The sequence below is a fragment of the Spermophilus citellus genome (assembly GCF_964194105.1).
Source record: "Spermophilus citellus genome assembly, chromosome: 10".
Taxonomy (NCBI): Eukaryota; Metazoa; Chordata; class Mammalia; order Rodentia; family Sciuridae; genus Spermophilus; species Spermophilus citellus.
In genome coordinates, this window is record NC_138197.1 from 68837424 (window position 1) to 68854810 (window position 17387).

Consider the following 17387-nt stretch of genomic DNA (forward strand, 5'->3'; position numbering starts at 1 on the left):
GGCGCTGCGCAGACTTGCCCGGGAACGCTGTCCTCCAGACTTCCCCCGACAGATTCGCTGGCATTCAAGACCCTGATTGATATTCGCCCGCTCCAAAATCTTCAGCCACATTCCCCGCGGTTCATACGTGTCCCATCTCTCCCATCTCCTCCTCTCTGGGGACTCCTCAAACCACTTGCGTGGGGCGGCATGAACCCTCTTGCCATCCTGATGGACCTGCCCCAACCTACCTACCTCCCTCTCCGCGGGAGACCCCTTGTTGCACTGCCCCCTTGCTTGGCCTGGAGGTGAGAGAAGGATTCGTCCCCTCCCCTACCCGGGGTCAGCTCCTGACGCTATTGCCCTGACTGTGCCACACTACACCAGCGTCCTCTCTGCCTATTTCATTTCCGCTTTGTCCTCCCTATTCTCCTGGTCCCTACAGGCGCCTTACCACTCTCCAGCGATGGGCGCAGACCCTGAACACACACCTGGGCATCAGGGCCATTCTCCTCCCTGCTTCAAGCGAAGCCGGGAGGTTCCAGGGTGAAAGGGCAGCTGTGGTGATGTGGAAGATGAGGTGGGGGACGCAGCAAAAAAAAAAAAATCCCCCTTTCTCCCAGCCTCTCTGTTGGAGCCATTGAACAGCTGTGAGCCATGCCTCCCTCAACCACCTCCTACCCTTTCCTGTCCTGCCTCCTCATCAATGTGTAAATAATTTGCACTGAAACGTGGACACAAAACCACGAGTTTGGTTGTTGTAAATAAAATTATTTATTGTGCTGGGTTCCAGCCTGGTTTGCAGAGACCACCTTCACTCTAACCCAGTCCCTCTCCATTCTTCTCTCCTTTTGCCCTTCAACCTTCTCTCCTCCTGTTTCTCAAAGATGCCTTTGCCTACCGGAATCAGTATTTCCTTCCACTGTAGCTATTAGTGGCTCCTCGCCCCCACCAATGTAATATCTTCCTCTGCAGAATAAAATCTCTATTTTTATCAATGACTTGGTAGTGTTTCCTTGAATCCAGAACACAACATGGTGTGTGGTGTCCCCTTACCTTCCTCTTACTACTCCCAGATTTGGGTGCTTACTTCTCTTAAACAAATAGGGTATATTGTTGGGGAACTGGTTTCCTGGACCTGCAAGAAGATCCTGAAATTCTGACCCTTGGATGACCTAATGAGACCAGTTGGGACCCAGGTCTCCAGAAGAAACTGGTCAGAAGTTTAAACATCCTGCAGGGTTCATCTTCCTATTCTTCTTTTTTTAATATTTATTTTACAGTTGGACACAATACCTTTATTTCACTCAATTATTATTTTTTTAAAGAGAGAGAAAAATTTTTAATATTGATTTTTTAGTTTTTCAGCAGACACAACATCTTTGTCTGTATGTGGTGCTGAGGATCGGAACTCTGGGCCGCACGCATGCCAGGCAAGCGCGCCACCGCTTGAGCCACCTCCCCAGCCCCAATTATTTTTTACGTGGTGCTGAGGATTGAACCCAGGGTCCCACACACTCTACTGCTGAGCCACAACCCCAGCCCCTCATCTTCCTATTCTAACAGCAACTTTCTTTTTTTTTAATATTTATTTATTTTTTCTTAGTTCTCAGCAGACACAACATCTTTGTTTGTATGTGGTGCTGAGGATCGAACCCGGGCCCCACTCATGCTACAGCTTGAGCCACATCCCCAGCCCCTAACAGCAACTTTCTATGTGATATAGGCAAGTGCATTCATTTGATGAATGGGGATTAAACATACTCTGAGCCTGCTTTTCCTCCTAGAAGACAACTGAGTGATAACTGCGGCCATGTTCTGAAGAGTAGAAAGAGAAATCCAAGTAGAAAGGATGCTATTGCCCTTGATGTAGATCTCTTGTTCCCTGAATCCTGTCTCCTACTAGGACCCAGGTATAGGGCAGTGGTGAAGCACCCCTTTCTTCTGCAAGACAGGGAAATATCTTCTTAGAATCCCAGTTATACCTTGGACGCAGGAGCATCCAGGGAACAGGTTATTGACTCTTTTCCTCAGAGAAGGATCTCCATGCTGAGAAAAAGCTCAGAATGATGATGGGAGAGAAGAAAGGAGCAGGAAGTTTAGAATTCAAATGTGGACTAGGCTTAAACCACCCTAAACCAAAAGGAGACAAAGTGTGATCCATAACCAAATCATTAAACTGGCCATTCCCACAAAGAGTCAGAATGAGGATTCTGTTACTAACAATTCCTAGAGGCTACCTCTGTGTGCACATTCACTGGAGTCAGCAGGAATGCTAATCCTGCCCATAGTTCTAAACCTATGTTAACTCTAATCCTCTCCCTATCCCCAGGTCTAGGCCGAAGCCTAGCTTGAACCCTAACTTCAGACAAACACTAGCCCCTTCCTAAACTCTAATGTCTGTCTCTAATCTTAACCCCTCCCCTCCAGGGAAGGACCAGAAGGGCAGCAGGAGCTAAGAAACACCCCACCCCCCCAAGGGCAACAACTGGTCCCAGCCAAGAAGAGAATTTCCCCCTCTCCCCAGGACTCCTTTGCTGTTGTCACTGCCTCCCACCTCTCCCTGGGTGTATGAACTCTGACCCTTGTTGGCCTTTGGGATGTGTGTGGGGGTAGGGAAGTGGATCCAGGATCTGCTCAACCCTGCAAGGACATCCCTTTCCCTTTCTCTTCTTTGGTTAAGGCAGCACCATTTCAGTTCTGATGGGCAGCCTAGTGGGAAGAATAAAACCTTATTGATTCTGAGTAGGAGACACCTGAAAGACCTTGGGTTTCCAGTAAATGTCTTTTGCTTTCTCAACCTCTTTTGCCTTGACCATTAAACAGGAAAGGTTATTGTTACTTATTCTTCAGGGAGGATATGAGGTTCAGATGAGATCATGTACATGAAGGCTTCAGTCATTTGAAGCTTACTGACACCTCTTCTATACTGGGTATACACCAAATGCTGGCAATATAGTGTTGTACAAGCCATATTTCCTGCTAGGAGAAGTTTACAGTCCAGCCAGAGAATCAAACACATAAACAGATACTGTCAGTTTAAAGGGTGGGAGGGAGTGCAATGAAGGCTCAATGAAGTGTAAAGTCTTCTGCGTGTACCTGAAGACTTTACTAAGGTACTAAGCTTAAAGACAGACTCCCATACATAAGCCCTCAGCTTGGAGATCCTTCTCTTCCTGAGGCTGGAAAGTGCAGAATATTCTGGGAAGTACAAAACAGGGCTGGGCCCTAACAGGACATGCCCTAATAAAAGGGGGGGAAAAGCTCTTAAAAGGGCTGGGGGTATAGTTCAGTGGTAGAGTGGCGAATATGCTGGAGGTCCTGGGTTCTATCCCCAGCATGGGGTAGGAGACAAGTAAAAGGAGTGCAGGATCCGCAAAGCATGGCACAGGAACTAATTACTTTATTATGATCATCTGTGCTGTTCTCACTTGGGGCTAGAGTGGGTAGATCCTGGGGGAAAGAACAGCTGTGCCTAGAAAGAGTCTCATAAAGGTCTCAGGGCTGAGTGGTTCAGGGTGGTGGCCACAGGATAATGTCATCAGGAATGTGCCTGATGCTCTGGCTCCCACCCACCTCTGATCTTCAGGTGCCACATACCCAAGGGGATCTGAGGCTGGCAGGGACCCTGGATACAAGGTTGGCCTCAGAAAATGAGGGAGGTACTAGTCCTGAAATATCCTCAGGGGAGTGGAAAAGCTGAGAGGACTGAGACAGCAGTCTTGCATAGTCCCTGGGGGGTCAGCAAACTGGCACCCGCACACACCCTGCCACACGCACCCTGGAAAAACCCTGTCAGTGGGGCTGCAAATACCCTAGGGTCCAGTCCACTCCCCCCACCCCCTGTCCCAGGCTGGCTCAGTCTTCCTCTCCAGGACAGAGAGAGAAAAATAACAAAATGAGGAGAAAATAAGATGTTTGGCTGTGGTGTGAGCAGGAATATCCATGCAGAGCTGCCCACCACTCACCCTTACTCACTCTTTCCACACCCAGCTGGGGCGCCCAGCATGAGACAGACCACCCTCCTGCCCCCTCCCCCGTCTGGGCTAAAAGCAGACGCTGGTGAGGAGCAGCAGGTTATAAATATGCCCAGGGAACTGCCGCCAACTCTCCCTTGTCATCCCCTGGGAGGGGATAGGGTGGGGTGGCTCTAAGGAGGAGCCAGGGCTGCCCTGTTCCCTGAGGCCCAGGAGGAAGTGGGGCTTCCAACAGCCTACTGCCTTTTTTTTTTTTTTTTTTGTCTTTTCCAGGTGAAGGAACCACTGCTACTCCATTTTCCCTAGACACTTGCTCATCTCCTCAGAAATGGAGTTCCCTGGCCATGGCTGAAAGTTCCTTATGGAAGGGCCCAAAGTCACCCACTCTGTGTCAGGGTGCAGCCAAGTACCACTTCCCTTTTTTCACATCAGTTACTCTCATCAAAACGTCATTCATTCATTCATTCATTCAACAGGTATTTACTGAGGACATGCCAAACACCAAGCCCGGTGCACAGGCATACCTGAAGGCAAAATCTCCTGTGCACACTTGCAGCCACCCCTAGTTCTATGTGTTCACATCAATTCCAGCCATACAGGCCAGAAGGTTCTGGCTTTAACCTGGCAGCCTCCTTGGGGAAGGTAAAGCTTCAGGCTCTGGAATCTGCTTCAGAGTAGGTTTTGTGGGGACTGGGGAAGAGGGGCTGAGAACAGGGCTCCTAAATTACATGCCTGTCTCCTCTACTTCCCTGACAAATGAGGAGGTGCTTCCTCCCCTCTCTGCCCCATCATTTTCCCTATGTAGGTGCCATGTAAGGAAGAGTCATTCTGTGGGATGCTGAGGGCACCTGCCCAGGTGGCCAGTCTCCTGCCTCCAGCCTCTTGTCACATAGATACCCAGCAGGGCAAGAGGGGGCAGTGCCACCCTGTGAAGCTTCCAGCTCTCCTCCCCCAGGGCTGAGCTCCCCCCCCCCATTAATCCTCGGAAGTGAAGGGGCCGTCCCTGGCAGCCCCTCAGCCCTATTGTGGCCCCTCGCCCTCCTCGGCTGGCGTCTAATTAACTCCTCCTGCCCCTGGTTTTGTGTGCCCCCCTTACCCCACCTTGTCGGCCCCGCCCCTCCGCTCGTCCTGCTCCCTCCCACACGGACATTCCAGCCAGGCCGGGCCAGTATGCCAGGGCAACCAGGGCCGGACCCAGGCCTAATCCCCCTGCCGCCTGGCCCGGCTAGGGGAGCCCCACTCACCTCCCCACTCTCTGGGGGCTGCTCGGCTCTGCTGTGTCGGAGACACACAATCAGGACAAAGGCGCAGCCCCCAGGGGGCTAACTCAGCCTTCACGCCCAGGTTGTGCGGCATTTGGGGAGTTTAATGAATTGTCCATCACGCCTTTCAGGGCCCGCCCGTCAGCCTGGATTAATCTTCGGAGCCCTGGTGGGGTAGGAGACACTAAGCCTGTATTTATTACTCTCCCATTGTCACTAATTGAGGTAATTATCTGTGACTCTGGCCTGACCAACAATGCCGCATTCACTCCCTGGGACCTCGATGGGCCTGGCTCCCACTCTCAGCACCAACCCTCCCTCCCATCCTCTCCCAAACCCGCCAAGGGCTCAGAAGGGCCCTGGAGCATGTTGGGAAAGTGGACAATGTCCCACAATGCTCCATCTTCAGCCACCACTATGATGGAGTTGTGTCTAAGGAGGGGCCTGATCCTCCCAAAGTAGGTCTCTGTCAGGAGACAGGTTTGGCTGGCAGAAGCCTTGTGCCACAGAGGACCATTTTTCTGAAGTCTGGTTTTCTAAAGTCTCCAACTCCTCATTTCTGGATAGGTATGGATCTGGCCTCATGTCCTTGTAGTCTCCAGAGCTTTAGGTGCTGGGAGACTCTAGCATATACCAGACCTATGCTGTGAAGATTTTAAACCTACCAGGGCTGGCAGAGTGACTATGTATACATGATGGGATAGGGTGGGAGAGAGAACAGGAAAGGACATGACTGGGAACTGAGGAGAAGGGCAAGAGAAAGAAGCCTTTGAGGGAAGGAGTGCTCAAGGGTCAGTGGTGTGTCAATATTCCACGGCCATGCAGCAACCTCGGGGAGAAATTTGGATTTGAATGTGTGAACAGCACCAAAGAGTAGATCTCATGTGGAGATGGCTTCCCAGGTCAAGGGGACTGGCCCTAATGAACAGGTGCATGTGTGAGTGTGCATGTGTGTCACAACCATGTAAAAGAGAGAAGAAGGGAAGATCTGCATAGGACTGGACTATGAGGTTATTGAGGCAAGAACTGTGTTTTGGTCCCTCTTGCTTTTGCAAGACTCCAACATACAATGTACCTGTACAATGTACATAGTGGCACAGTCAAAGGAATGGTTGGATAGATGATAACTGATACATGATTGAGGTTGGGGGTCTGTCAGCTCTCCTCCTCCTCCTCCTCCTCCTCCTCCTCCTCCTCCTCCTCCTCCTCCTCCTCCTCCTCCTCCTCCTCTTCTTCTTCTTCTTCTTCTTCTTCTTCTTCTTCTTCTTCTTCTTCTCTCTCTCTCTCTTTGTATATTGAACCCAGGGGCTCTTAACCACTGATCCACATCCCCCATCCCTTTTTAGATTTTATTTTGAGACAGGATTTAAGTTTTCTTAGGGCTTCACTAAGTTGCTGAAGCTGGCTTTGAACTTGGAATTCTCCTGCCTCATCCTCCCAAGATGCTGGGATTACAGATGTGCACCACCATACCCAACTTGTCAGCTCTTTTATTCTGTGGCTGCACTCAAGTTCTTCATTTTCTTAGGACTAGCTGGAAGGAGATGTCTAGACCATTCCTGGATAATTAGACCGGGCTTCACCAGTTGAAACACTAAGGACTCTAGCAGAACCAAAAGCTATAGTTGGAACAGCGCCACCTTGTGGTGCCTTATGGAGAGACCTTCAGCAAAGAAGGCAGGATCCTCTCTTAGGAGCTGGAGTGGTGTGGGGGACACAGTAGCCAGAAACGATCACTTTTCCTATATATATGATGCTACATCATCATGCCAGTGTTCCTGTGGCACAGTTTTGTCATATGTTCCGTCCTTATGTCCGTATTTTCTGAGCACCTGCTCCATGACAAGCTTGTAGGGGATATAGAATTAAGTCAAAGGCAGGACTCTTGAGTAATTCATAACCCTGCAGGGGATTCCACAAGGTATTAAGACCAAGAGGGTCATAATCAAGCATTAGGTAAATTTTTATTGGTGTTGAGGAGCACTGGGACATTCTCAGCTCCAAACCTCTGCCACTCACCTCTCCCTCAATTCCTCTCACTAAAGCTCAAATGTTTTTGTTTTGTCTGTTTTGAGACAGGTCTCACTATGTTGGCCAAGCTGGCCTCCAACTCCCAGGCTCAAGTGATCCTCCAGCCAGGCCTAAAGGTGTGTGCAACAGGGCCTAATTAAATGTCAGATGTTTTATCTTTGCTTTTAAAAATCATTTCATGACTTGATTCCCACATACCTCTCCAGGACCCCACTTCTTTTCAGCTCTGTATTCCTCCGTGCTTCTGTTCCCTGTGAAAGCTATGTGTTTTCACATACCCAGAATGCACCCTTTTCCCATCTCCCTATTGAAACTTGTCTCAAATTTTCCTTCCTCCACGAAGACTCTGATTTCCCTTGCCTGTTAGAGCTCCTGAAGTACCTTGCTGGTGGAGCTTTCACTAACAGCACAGACTGGCCATCCCATCAGTGGTTATTTGTGTATACTACTCCCCCACCAGGCTTCCAGTTCCCTGAGAACATGCTCTGTGTTTTCTTCATAATGGCATCTTTTGCAGCATTAAGCTATACAAAATTGCCTTCATTAAATGATGAATGGATGGACAAATGAATAGATGGATGGATGCATGGATGGGTACATGGATGGATACACAGATGCATAGATAGATGGATATAGAGGGATGACTATATGGATGATAGATGAGTTGGTAGATGGGTAAATGAATGGATGGGATACATAGATAGACACGATGGATGGATGAGTGGATGGGTGCATAGGTGGAATATCCATCCACAAAAGAATTCATGTGCCATGGGGCTGGGGTTGTGGCTCAGCAGTGGAGTGCTTGCCTAGCACATGTGAGGCCCTGGGTTCAATCCTCAGCACCACATAAAAATAAATAAAAGTATTGTGTCTAACTACTATATATATATATATATATATATATATATATATATATATATATATGAAGAATTCATGTTTATATAAATATAAAGAATTCATGTGTCATGGGATTCAAGGAAGAGAGTTCACCCTATGTCATGCAAAGGCAAGGACAGCATATCTAGGCTGAACCTTCCTTCACTATGCACTTTCAACAGTTTGTCTCCTGGAAACCTGAATATGTTCTTACTCCTCATAAGTCCTAGTCTAGTAGCTGTTTCTTCCTTCCTGCCATGTTCCCTCAGGAATGCTTTTTTATTATGCTGTCATTCTACACTGTAATACCTCTGTGGGTCTTTACCCATAGAGCCTAGAATGTGGAATCCATGAAGGTAGAAAGTGTGCCTGAGTCTCTTCTGTATCCCTGGCATATGCATTTAATGGGCAAGTGAACAAATGAATAACTGAGTGAACACTGACACTATACCCCGTAGACACACTTCGCATACTTCCCATGTCCTCGAGTTTAGTTTTCTCTCCTGGTTCTCTCCTCCTCACACACATACATGTTCACACTCCTGACTCTGATAGTCTCTGAAGTCCCAGAGTTATGTCCTGATTCTTGGTTTCCATTACCCATCTATGGATGATCTCAGGAAGTTCCAGAGACTTTCCTGAGTCTGAAAGGAGAGAAGGTGCTTGGTTCTTCCAAAGCCTTAATCACTAGAGCAGAAAAGTCTTCCCAGGGAAGAACCTGGCTATTGGGAGGGTCACAGGGACCCACACTAACCTAAGATAGATCTGCTCCAAACTGACCATGTCCTCCTGTATCTGCTATTCCTACTCATAAACAGTAAGGCAGTACTAAGGTAGGGGGTGGTTGTGGCCTCCATCACGAGGCTGGCTGACTGGCAGACACAGCCGAATTTAGAAGTCATTTTCACAGCAGGGAACCTTCAGCCTCCCACCCACAGGGCCCTGCAGGGCCAGCCTGAGATATGGATTACCAGGAGCTGGCCCCAGACCTGCAGTCACTCCTCCACTTCTCTTTCTCCCTTTCTCCCCCGAACTTTGGCAACTGGTGCCAACTCTATCCATAGGCAAAGATGGAGTGAAGTTCTGGAAGAAGGAGCATGTTGTTCCTAATCACTCAAGTGTTCCCAGTACACCACTGGCCCATTTAAGGTGCTGTTTGCATCCACTCCAGTGCTTTTTTTTTTTTTGTATTGGAAATTGAACCCAGGAGCACTTTACCATTGAGCCATATCCCAACCCTTTTTATTTTTTATTTTGAGACAGTTTAGCTAAGTTGCCCAGGCTGGCCTTGAACTTTGGATCCTCTTGCCTCAGTCTCTGGAGTCTCTGGGATTACAGGCATATGTTACCATGCCCAAACCCTGTGCTCCTCTTTTTTTTTTTTTTTCCTGTGCTCCTCTTGATGTGGACTCTGCTACCCCTTTCTCCTCTTTTACTTCTTTTTTTTTTTCTAAAGAATTTTAATATTTATTTTTTTTTAGTTTTCGGTGGACACAACATCTTTGTTTGTATGTGGTGCTGAGGATCGAACCCGGGCTGCATGCATGCCAGGCGAGCGCGCTACCGCTTGAGCCACATCCCCAGCCCTCCTCTTTTACTTCTACTTCTTTCCCTCATCCTTTTGTTTGACACTCCATCACTAATGAAATAGTGCTAAAGAGAAAGAATAGAGCTAATACTTATATATCACTTACTATGTACCATGCATTGTTCTAAGTACCATGCATATTGAATCATTTAATCCTTTCAACAACCCTATGCAAAAAGTGCTTTTAATATTTTCCCCCTGCCTTTTTTTTTAAAACCAGGGATTGAACCCAGGGGTTCAACCCCAGCCTTTTTATAATTTTTTACTTTGAGACAGGGTCTTGCTAAATTGCTAAGGTGAATTTGAACTTGTGATCCTCCTGCTTCACCTCCCAAGTTGCTGGGATTACAGGTGTGCACCTCCACGCCTGGTAATATCCTCCTCTCCTTTTTATATAAGACACTGAGGCATAGAGACATTGAGTATCTTGCCCAATGTCACACGGCTAGAATGAGGTAGAGGCAAGGTTTAAATACAGGCTGCCAGGCCCCGAAGTCCAAGTTCTAAACATGCTACCTTAATTCTCCAATAATGGTAGCAATGTGGGTGAGCTTTTAGAAAATAGACTATTGTATGTTCACTTCAAATGTGCTTAGGCAGTATAGTGGAGACAACTCCCACAGGGTCAGCTCCTCCACTATACCACGCAGTTAGTTCACCACTTCTACCTGCCTCAGGATCCTGGAACCCCTAGGTTGTAGCAAACTACAGGCAGCTGCTCTCACTTCCTCCGTGGGCTTCCCTAGTTTTCCTCTTAGCCTGAATCCTACCCTCTTCCCAAGCCCAAGAGGGTAGGGTTCACCAATGTACCAGGTTCACCTGTTCCACCTCTGTTTTCACTCCCAACTGATTGATCTTCCACTATGAACATTCTCTCAACTTTGTGAGGACTAGACCATTTGGTAATTTATAGGAAGGAGGTACTGGGAATTGAACTCAGGAGTTCTTTGCCATTGAGTTACACCCCAAGCCCTTTTAAAATTTTATTTATTTATTGGTGGTTCTGGGATTGAACTCAGGGCCTCACACATACTAGGCATGCACCTTACCACTGGGTCCATCCCCAGCCCTGATTTATTTCTTTATTTTGAGACAAGGCCTTGCTAAATTGCCCAGGCTGGTCTCCAACTTGGAATCTTCCTGCTTTAGATGGGTTTACATTCCTGCCACTGTGACTGGCTCATTTGATGACTTTCTTTTCTTTTAGTTTTATAATTTAAAAAATATCCTGTTTCCCTGCATCCATATCTTTTTTTTTAAAGAGAAAGAGAGAGATAATTTTTAATATTTTTTTATTTTTATTTTTTGGTGGACACAAATCTTTATTTTTTAATTTTTATGTGGTGCTGAGGATTGAACCCAGCGCCCCGTGCATGCCAGGCAAGTGTGCTACCGCTTGAGCCACATCCCCAGCCCTCCATATCTTTTTTGCTACTTTGTTCTCTCTACTTCTATTTTGATTTTTGAGATGGGGTCTTGCTATGCTGCTTACACTGGTCAAGAATTGTAGGATTCTAGCAATCCTCCTGTCTCAGTCTCCAGAGTAACTGGAACTACAGACTATGCTCTTAAAGACAGGCACCACCTCTACTTGAAATGCTCTTTCACCAAATTTTATCTCAAATGCCACTTCCTCCAAGGAGAAGTCCCAAATCTCATAAAATTGTAATCTCCCTAGTTTGACTCCTCATAGTATTTAACATTCACACTCGGTACTATCATCTCTGTGTTTCATCTTTGCCTCATTGTCAGGCATGCCTTCCTTCTCTTTCTGGAGTCCAGCACAGAGTGTCTTGCTCCTAGTACTGCTCAGTAAACACTTAGTCGTTAGAATTGGCAACAGTTAAGGATTGAAATGGGAGGGAGACAGATATCAGCAACCTTTAATCTCTGCCCAAGATGGTATGGTCCTCCTCCCCACTTCCTTCACCCTCTCCTTCCAGAACTATTTGAAATCTGGAAGTGTGCGTTCAAGGTAGGCAGCGGGGTGGACCTTCTTCTGGAGCTCAAACCAATGTTCTCCCCTCTGGTTCGGAAACACCAAGAGGAGAGACCCTCATCTCCTGAAGTAAGGCCAACCTCGGGGCCCTGGGTCGCCTCACATCCAACTGGCAGCCCTGCCTCCTCCAAGTCCTTCCCAGAGTGATGTCGAGATAATTGGAGACTAAAACCAGAAGTGGTTTGAGAGCGGAGCTGGGGACCTGAACGCTGAGCGGGAGCTGGGGTTGGCGGGACTCGATAGAAGTGAGGGCAGAGGCGGGGGGGGGGGGGGGGGCAGGCCAGGACCCGGAGACTGAGTCTGGGCAAAGCCCCCGCGCCTGCCTAGCCGGCGGCTAAATTTACCCGGGCTGACTCAGCCCTTGCCCGGAATGGGGGGCGGGGGGAGTGTTCCCAAGCAGTGGGAAGAGCTAGCAGGGGTGGAGTGGGGGGCGAGGAAGAGAGAGTCCCTGGTAGGGGAGATGGGTGGGCCTAGAGTTTTCACCAAAGAAAGGAGTCCTCCTCCCTCCTCACAGCAAGCAGGAAGGAGCAGAGGAGCCCTGGGAGAGGGTGTGGGGAAAGGGTCAGAGAAAGGAAGATGCCAGAACTGATTAAAGGGAAGCTTAGATTTATTGAGCGCCAATGTGTGCTAGGCACTGTGCAAGGCGCTTTACATACATTACCGCATTAAATCCTCACAACAACCCTGCGAGGTAGGTGTTTATAAACCCCCATTTGACAGATGAGGAAACTGAGGCTCAGGGAGGTGAAGTGATTTGGCCAAGCTCACATGGCTAGTAAATGGCAAACAGAGGATGTATCCAGGATCGGAGAGAAAAAAAAGGTCAGTGTCCGCGTTCCAAGCCACTTGGCGTGGATGAGTACAAAGAGGGGCTCGGCGTGCTCCAGAGATCTGGGAAGCCGGAGGCCTGCTCCCGGCCCAGCACAGCTGGAGGTGTCAAGGCGGGGGACAGGCGCGCGGTAACTAGGGATCAGATAACCTGCAATGCCCGGATAGGGGGGACTCAGGAACTAGCAACCGGGGAAATCCGCGACCTGCGCGCGCCCCTTAGTGGCTACTGTGAGTATCACGCCCCACCCTATGGTCTTTTTGAGACCAGCCTTTTTCCTTGCTTGGAGAGTTTCTTGAAGAGGCAAAGATGCAGAAATTCTCAGGGTTCTGTCAGGTGAGCAATACACCTGGCTGAGAAATCGTAATAATGCTTTAGTACACCACTAAGGGACATGGGGGTGAAGCAAAAGGGGAAGGCCTAGAGAGGTCCCAAGCTGATTCATTGGCTACCTTCCCTCCCCAGCTTGGACCACCACAGGCCAGGGACAGTAACAGGGTCACTATCCTGCCTTGCTTTGGGGAACCATCATCTAAATGAGGGAGACCAGGGTATGAGCACCTTGCTCACTCAGTTCTTCTGTAAACCCTAGACAGTCTCCTGAATTGAGGATAAGTGAAGGTGACAAGGAGGCAACTGGGGAACCCTTGGATTCTGTTAGCCTATTCCCAATGCTCTTTCCTGGCTTGTTGAGATGAAGCCTCCTCAAAGATCCCCAAATTCCAGAGCTGGAAAGAACCATAGATCTCCCTCATTTTAAATACTAGGAGCCCTGGAGAGGGGAAGTGACAGGTGTAAGTCAACTGGCAAATCAGTGGCAGAGTTGGGGCCAAAACTCAAGACCTGTGACAACAACCTTGAGTCCTTTTCCTGCTTTGCTGGTTGTTTCTGGACCCTCTTCTGCCAAGAACCCCTCTATCACCTGGCCACTTTGTCCCTAGATCCTTCCTGCCCAGAGGTCCTGCCCTGACATTGTCTCCCTATGACTGCCTCCATCCCTGCCCTTTTGCCTGGTCCTTACTAGGCCTCTCTGTTCAGCTCCACACCTTGGGCACCAGCCCCTGCTGAAGATCTCAAGGAATGTCTTGCATACAACAGGCATTAAATCTGCTCATTCTCATCTCTCCTGAAACAACCATAAAATGCCACATGCTCCCTTTTCCTTTCATTTCTATATCAAGTATAGGAAAAGGTATGGGTAGGGAAACAAGGAAAAGAGAGCAAAGGAAGTCTCTGTGGGGAAGAAGGAGGACCAGTAGGTCCAAAGAGGGATGGGTCAGAGGATACAAATACAAGAAGGAGTCTCTCACTGCCTCTCCCTATTCCCTTGTGGGGTCCCCTTGGCATCCCTCGCCCCAAAGAGGGCCTGCTCAGTTTGGCTGATGACATCTAGAATCTCTTGGACACTGTCGCTCAGCTCTGCTGTCTTCCAGCCTTCCCGTGGCCGGGCGTTCCCAACCACCGACAGGGTCCTCTCATTCCGCCAGGAGGCGTCCGGGGTTTCTGTGTCGCTTCCATCAGAGGAACCGCTATGGATGCTGAGCTCTTCAGCTTCGTCTGAGTCCGAGTCTGGGGCAGTGTGGCGGCGGATGCGGGACACGGCTTCCCGCAGGGCCCCGGCATAGGGCCCCGGGGTCCGCGCCCAGCCCCCGCCCGCGCGCCGCGGGACCACTGCCACTTCCAAGCCCTTTGCGCCGCCGGCGCCTCCTAGAGCTGATGGGCCTAAGGTTGGGTGCTCTGGGCTACCTGGCTGCTTGGGGGCGTCCGGCAGGTTTTCTTCGCCTACCGAGAGCCCCAAGATGCGGGAGGCGCGCTCCTCCAGTGAAGATTCCCCCGGCTTCCCGTCCTCAGTTTCGCCCCCGCGCCCCCTGCCCAGCTGGTGTAAAAGGAGACTGCTCAATAGCGGTTTCTGGTCGCTGGAGGGAAAGACCGCGGACCCCTCGCCCTCTTCCTTACAGGGATTGGGTTGCCTGGGAGCTTCTCCCACCACGCGTGGCTCCCCAGAGGGCAAAATCTGCATCTTTTGGGTTCGAGAGGTGGGAACATACTGGGACCGTATCACCACACACGTGGCGTCAATGACAAAGACACCTTCTCCACTAGCGGGACCCCGGGAACTGCGAGGCAGGGTGTGGGCGCGGCGGGTTGCCTTCCAACCCTCCAGGGTCTCGGATCCTGTCCCCTCTCTAGGACCCAGGAACTCTCTCCATCCAGTGCCTCCTGGAGCCCAGGGTCTGGGGAGCGTCTGGCTATGCCGGGGTGGCTGCTTTTTAGGGGAAGGAAACCAGCATTTGGGCAGCCAGATAGGTTCTCTTCCCTCTTTCCCTTCCCTCGAGCCCTTGTGATGGTGCCTGGACCTGGGAGCTGGACGTGGAGGGCTCGGAGACGCAGTTGCAGACCTCGAAGGAGCTATCTCCGTGCCTGGGCTACCTGTAGTTTTGGCTTGGGAGTGGCGGTCACTACCATTGTTGAGGCCAGCAGCCGCTAGGCCCAGACTTTTCTCCGTGGCCCCCTTGTCAGACTCTGGCCTTGCTCTGGCCGCTCCACAGCCTGGAGATCCCCCTAAGAGACCTCGCCCCTGTCGGATACCCCAAGCCCCTAAGACGTCCCGGTAGATTCGAGGGTCTAACTTCTTTTTTGTGCGCCCTCCCTCTGTCCTGGCGGGGGTCGGAGTTGGGGCTGATGAGATGGGTGCCTGTGAGAACTCGGGACCTCGCTTGGTCCCCAAGGTCCTGTGGGGGCCTTCGTAACAAGGTGGAGCCACGTAGGGTGGTGGCCGGTCCCAGCGGCGTCGTGGGGCCGTACCTGCAGAGCCTCTGAGTAGCAGGTGAGTCTCATAGCTGGGGGGCCCTGGCCTGCGACCTCCCCAGGGCCCCGCCCATGGCGCCCCCGGGTCGCTCTGCGGTTGCGCGGATGGACGAGCTCTCCCCACCTGCCCCAGGCGCCCGGGCCGAGAGGGAACTGGGAGCCCTGCAGGTTGGGCCACCCGAGGGACGTTCCGGGGCTCCAGGCGCGGCTGACCCACGGGGCTTCGTCGGGCCCCACCAGCTTTGCGCCTTTTTCGCTCGGTTTCCTTGGCCTCCCGTTCCTGCGACGCCGCTTTCCTTTTCTCTTGCTCCCGGGCTCGGGCCTCGGCCGGAGGCCCCGCCCGCCAGTTGGTCGCCTCCTGCAGCACCCTGGAGGCCCAGGGACGGCGGGGCGGCGGCTCGGGGGATTCCGGGCTTGGCCTACACCTGGGACAATGAGCAGGAACCCAGGTGAGCAGTTTGTGGGGGAAGGGAGCCGAGGTCCAGGGAACTGGGAGCACTGGTGACCGTTTGGGGCAGCCACGTGAAGGGGTTTGTGTGAGTGTGTGCGAGTGTGCACGTGCGTATATGTTAGGGCTGAAGTCGAAGTGGGACTCTTCGCCACCTCTCCATGCACACCTTAATAGCGCCTGCCCCATCTTACCTCCTGCCCTTTCTCACGCCCACTCATGTCCCCCGAATCAACGCTGAATGAGTCAGGCCTGAGCCCTCGAGGGGTGGGGGAGGGAGGCGCGGGAAAGAGAATGGGGACCAGCGGTGTTCACTGGTGCCTGTGGGGAGATCTGGACCCCAATCCCCGCCCCACCACTTGCTTCCCCTCACCCCTCCTTCACTCACGTGCGGTTCTGGGGCCCGCGAGCCCAGTGGCTGGCCTGAAAGTCCATGGGCTGTCGAGAAGGGGCGCGGCGACTATAATGACAGGAAATAGTCTTCACTTCGATCACCAACAGCTTGGACTTCTGCACCCAGAGGCAGCTGCCAGACTCCTCATCCTGGAGCTCCCGGGGGCTGTCGGGCCCCTCGGAGAACAGCGGGCCATCCAGCATCCTGCCCCACCCCACCCCGGCCCCCCACCCTCCCACCCGCCCCTGGAGCCCCCTCCCAGCCCAGGGAGCCGGCGCCCACTGCAGAGCGGCGGGCCCAGGGACTGGGAACTATATATACCCAGGCACACGTGTGTGCCTGTCTGTGTGTGTGTGCGCGCGCGCGCATGTGACACAGCGCGGACCGCTCAGCGTTGCTACCTCCCCCATGTACACGGCCGCCCCCTGGGGCCCAGGATTGGACGCCCCTTCCCACTGCTCTGGTCCCCCAAGCCTAATGGGACCCGCAGTGTGGGTGGAAGAGAGGCTTCTGATTCTTACCACGCTGACAGTGCCCCCCTCTCTAGTCGTCCCCATTTCTTCAACCTTCCTGCTGTTTTAACCCTTTACTCTCCTGCTTGTCAGGTTGCCAGACCACTAGGGTTCTACCTGGTACTTTCTTCCTGCCTTGGACTTATTTCCACAACGGGGAATGATGAGAATGGAATTTAAGGTCTCTGCCTGCCACTCTCTGTGCTGGTTTCCATGGGGTTGGGGTGCAGGAGGGGCTGGCCCACGGCTGGGGGCGCTATTTTTAGCGGCAGTGGCATTCGGGTGCAGAGATGAGATGAGTAACCAGCTCCCAAGCAGTGGAGAGAGGAGGCGGTGGCTTTCAGGAAGCTTTGTATGATTCGGAGAGAGAGCTGTTCCCCCAAGCTCAGAAAGGGTGACCCCTGCATCCTTAACCCTCACTTTTTGAGTGTGGCAGAGTGGCTGCTGGTATAGTAGGACACACTCCATGGTGGCTATCTAAGCTGTTCTACCACTCCCACTCTAGATATTTGCCCTTGGGCACCCATGGAGCCACCCCACCCAGGAGCAGATACATTCCCCAAGTACAGAAGCCAGAATTTTGGGGTTACACTGTTCTGTGCCTACACAGCCCTGTCCAGCCTTATGGAGGACAGAATAGAGTGCTTATGCACTTGCACCCTTACTAAGAGGGATGGAGGA

At 51.3% G+C, this 17387-nt stretch overlaps 1 protein-coding gene across 1 annotated transcript; it reads right to left on the bottom strand.

The window, feature by feature from the left end:
- Positions 1 to 13850: 13850 nt before the first annotated feature.
- DDN (dendrin) lies at positions 13851 to 16397 on the bottom strand (the record flags this gene model as incomplete). The annotated part of the gene is made up of 2 exons (XM_081310088.1): positions 13851 to 15777; positions 16189 to 16397. 2 exons carry the CDS (start codon positions 16395 to 16397, stop codon positions 13851 to 13853), a joined length of 2136 nt encoding a protein of 711 aa, XP_081166214.1.
- Positions 16398 to 17387: the final 990 nt, after the last annotated feature.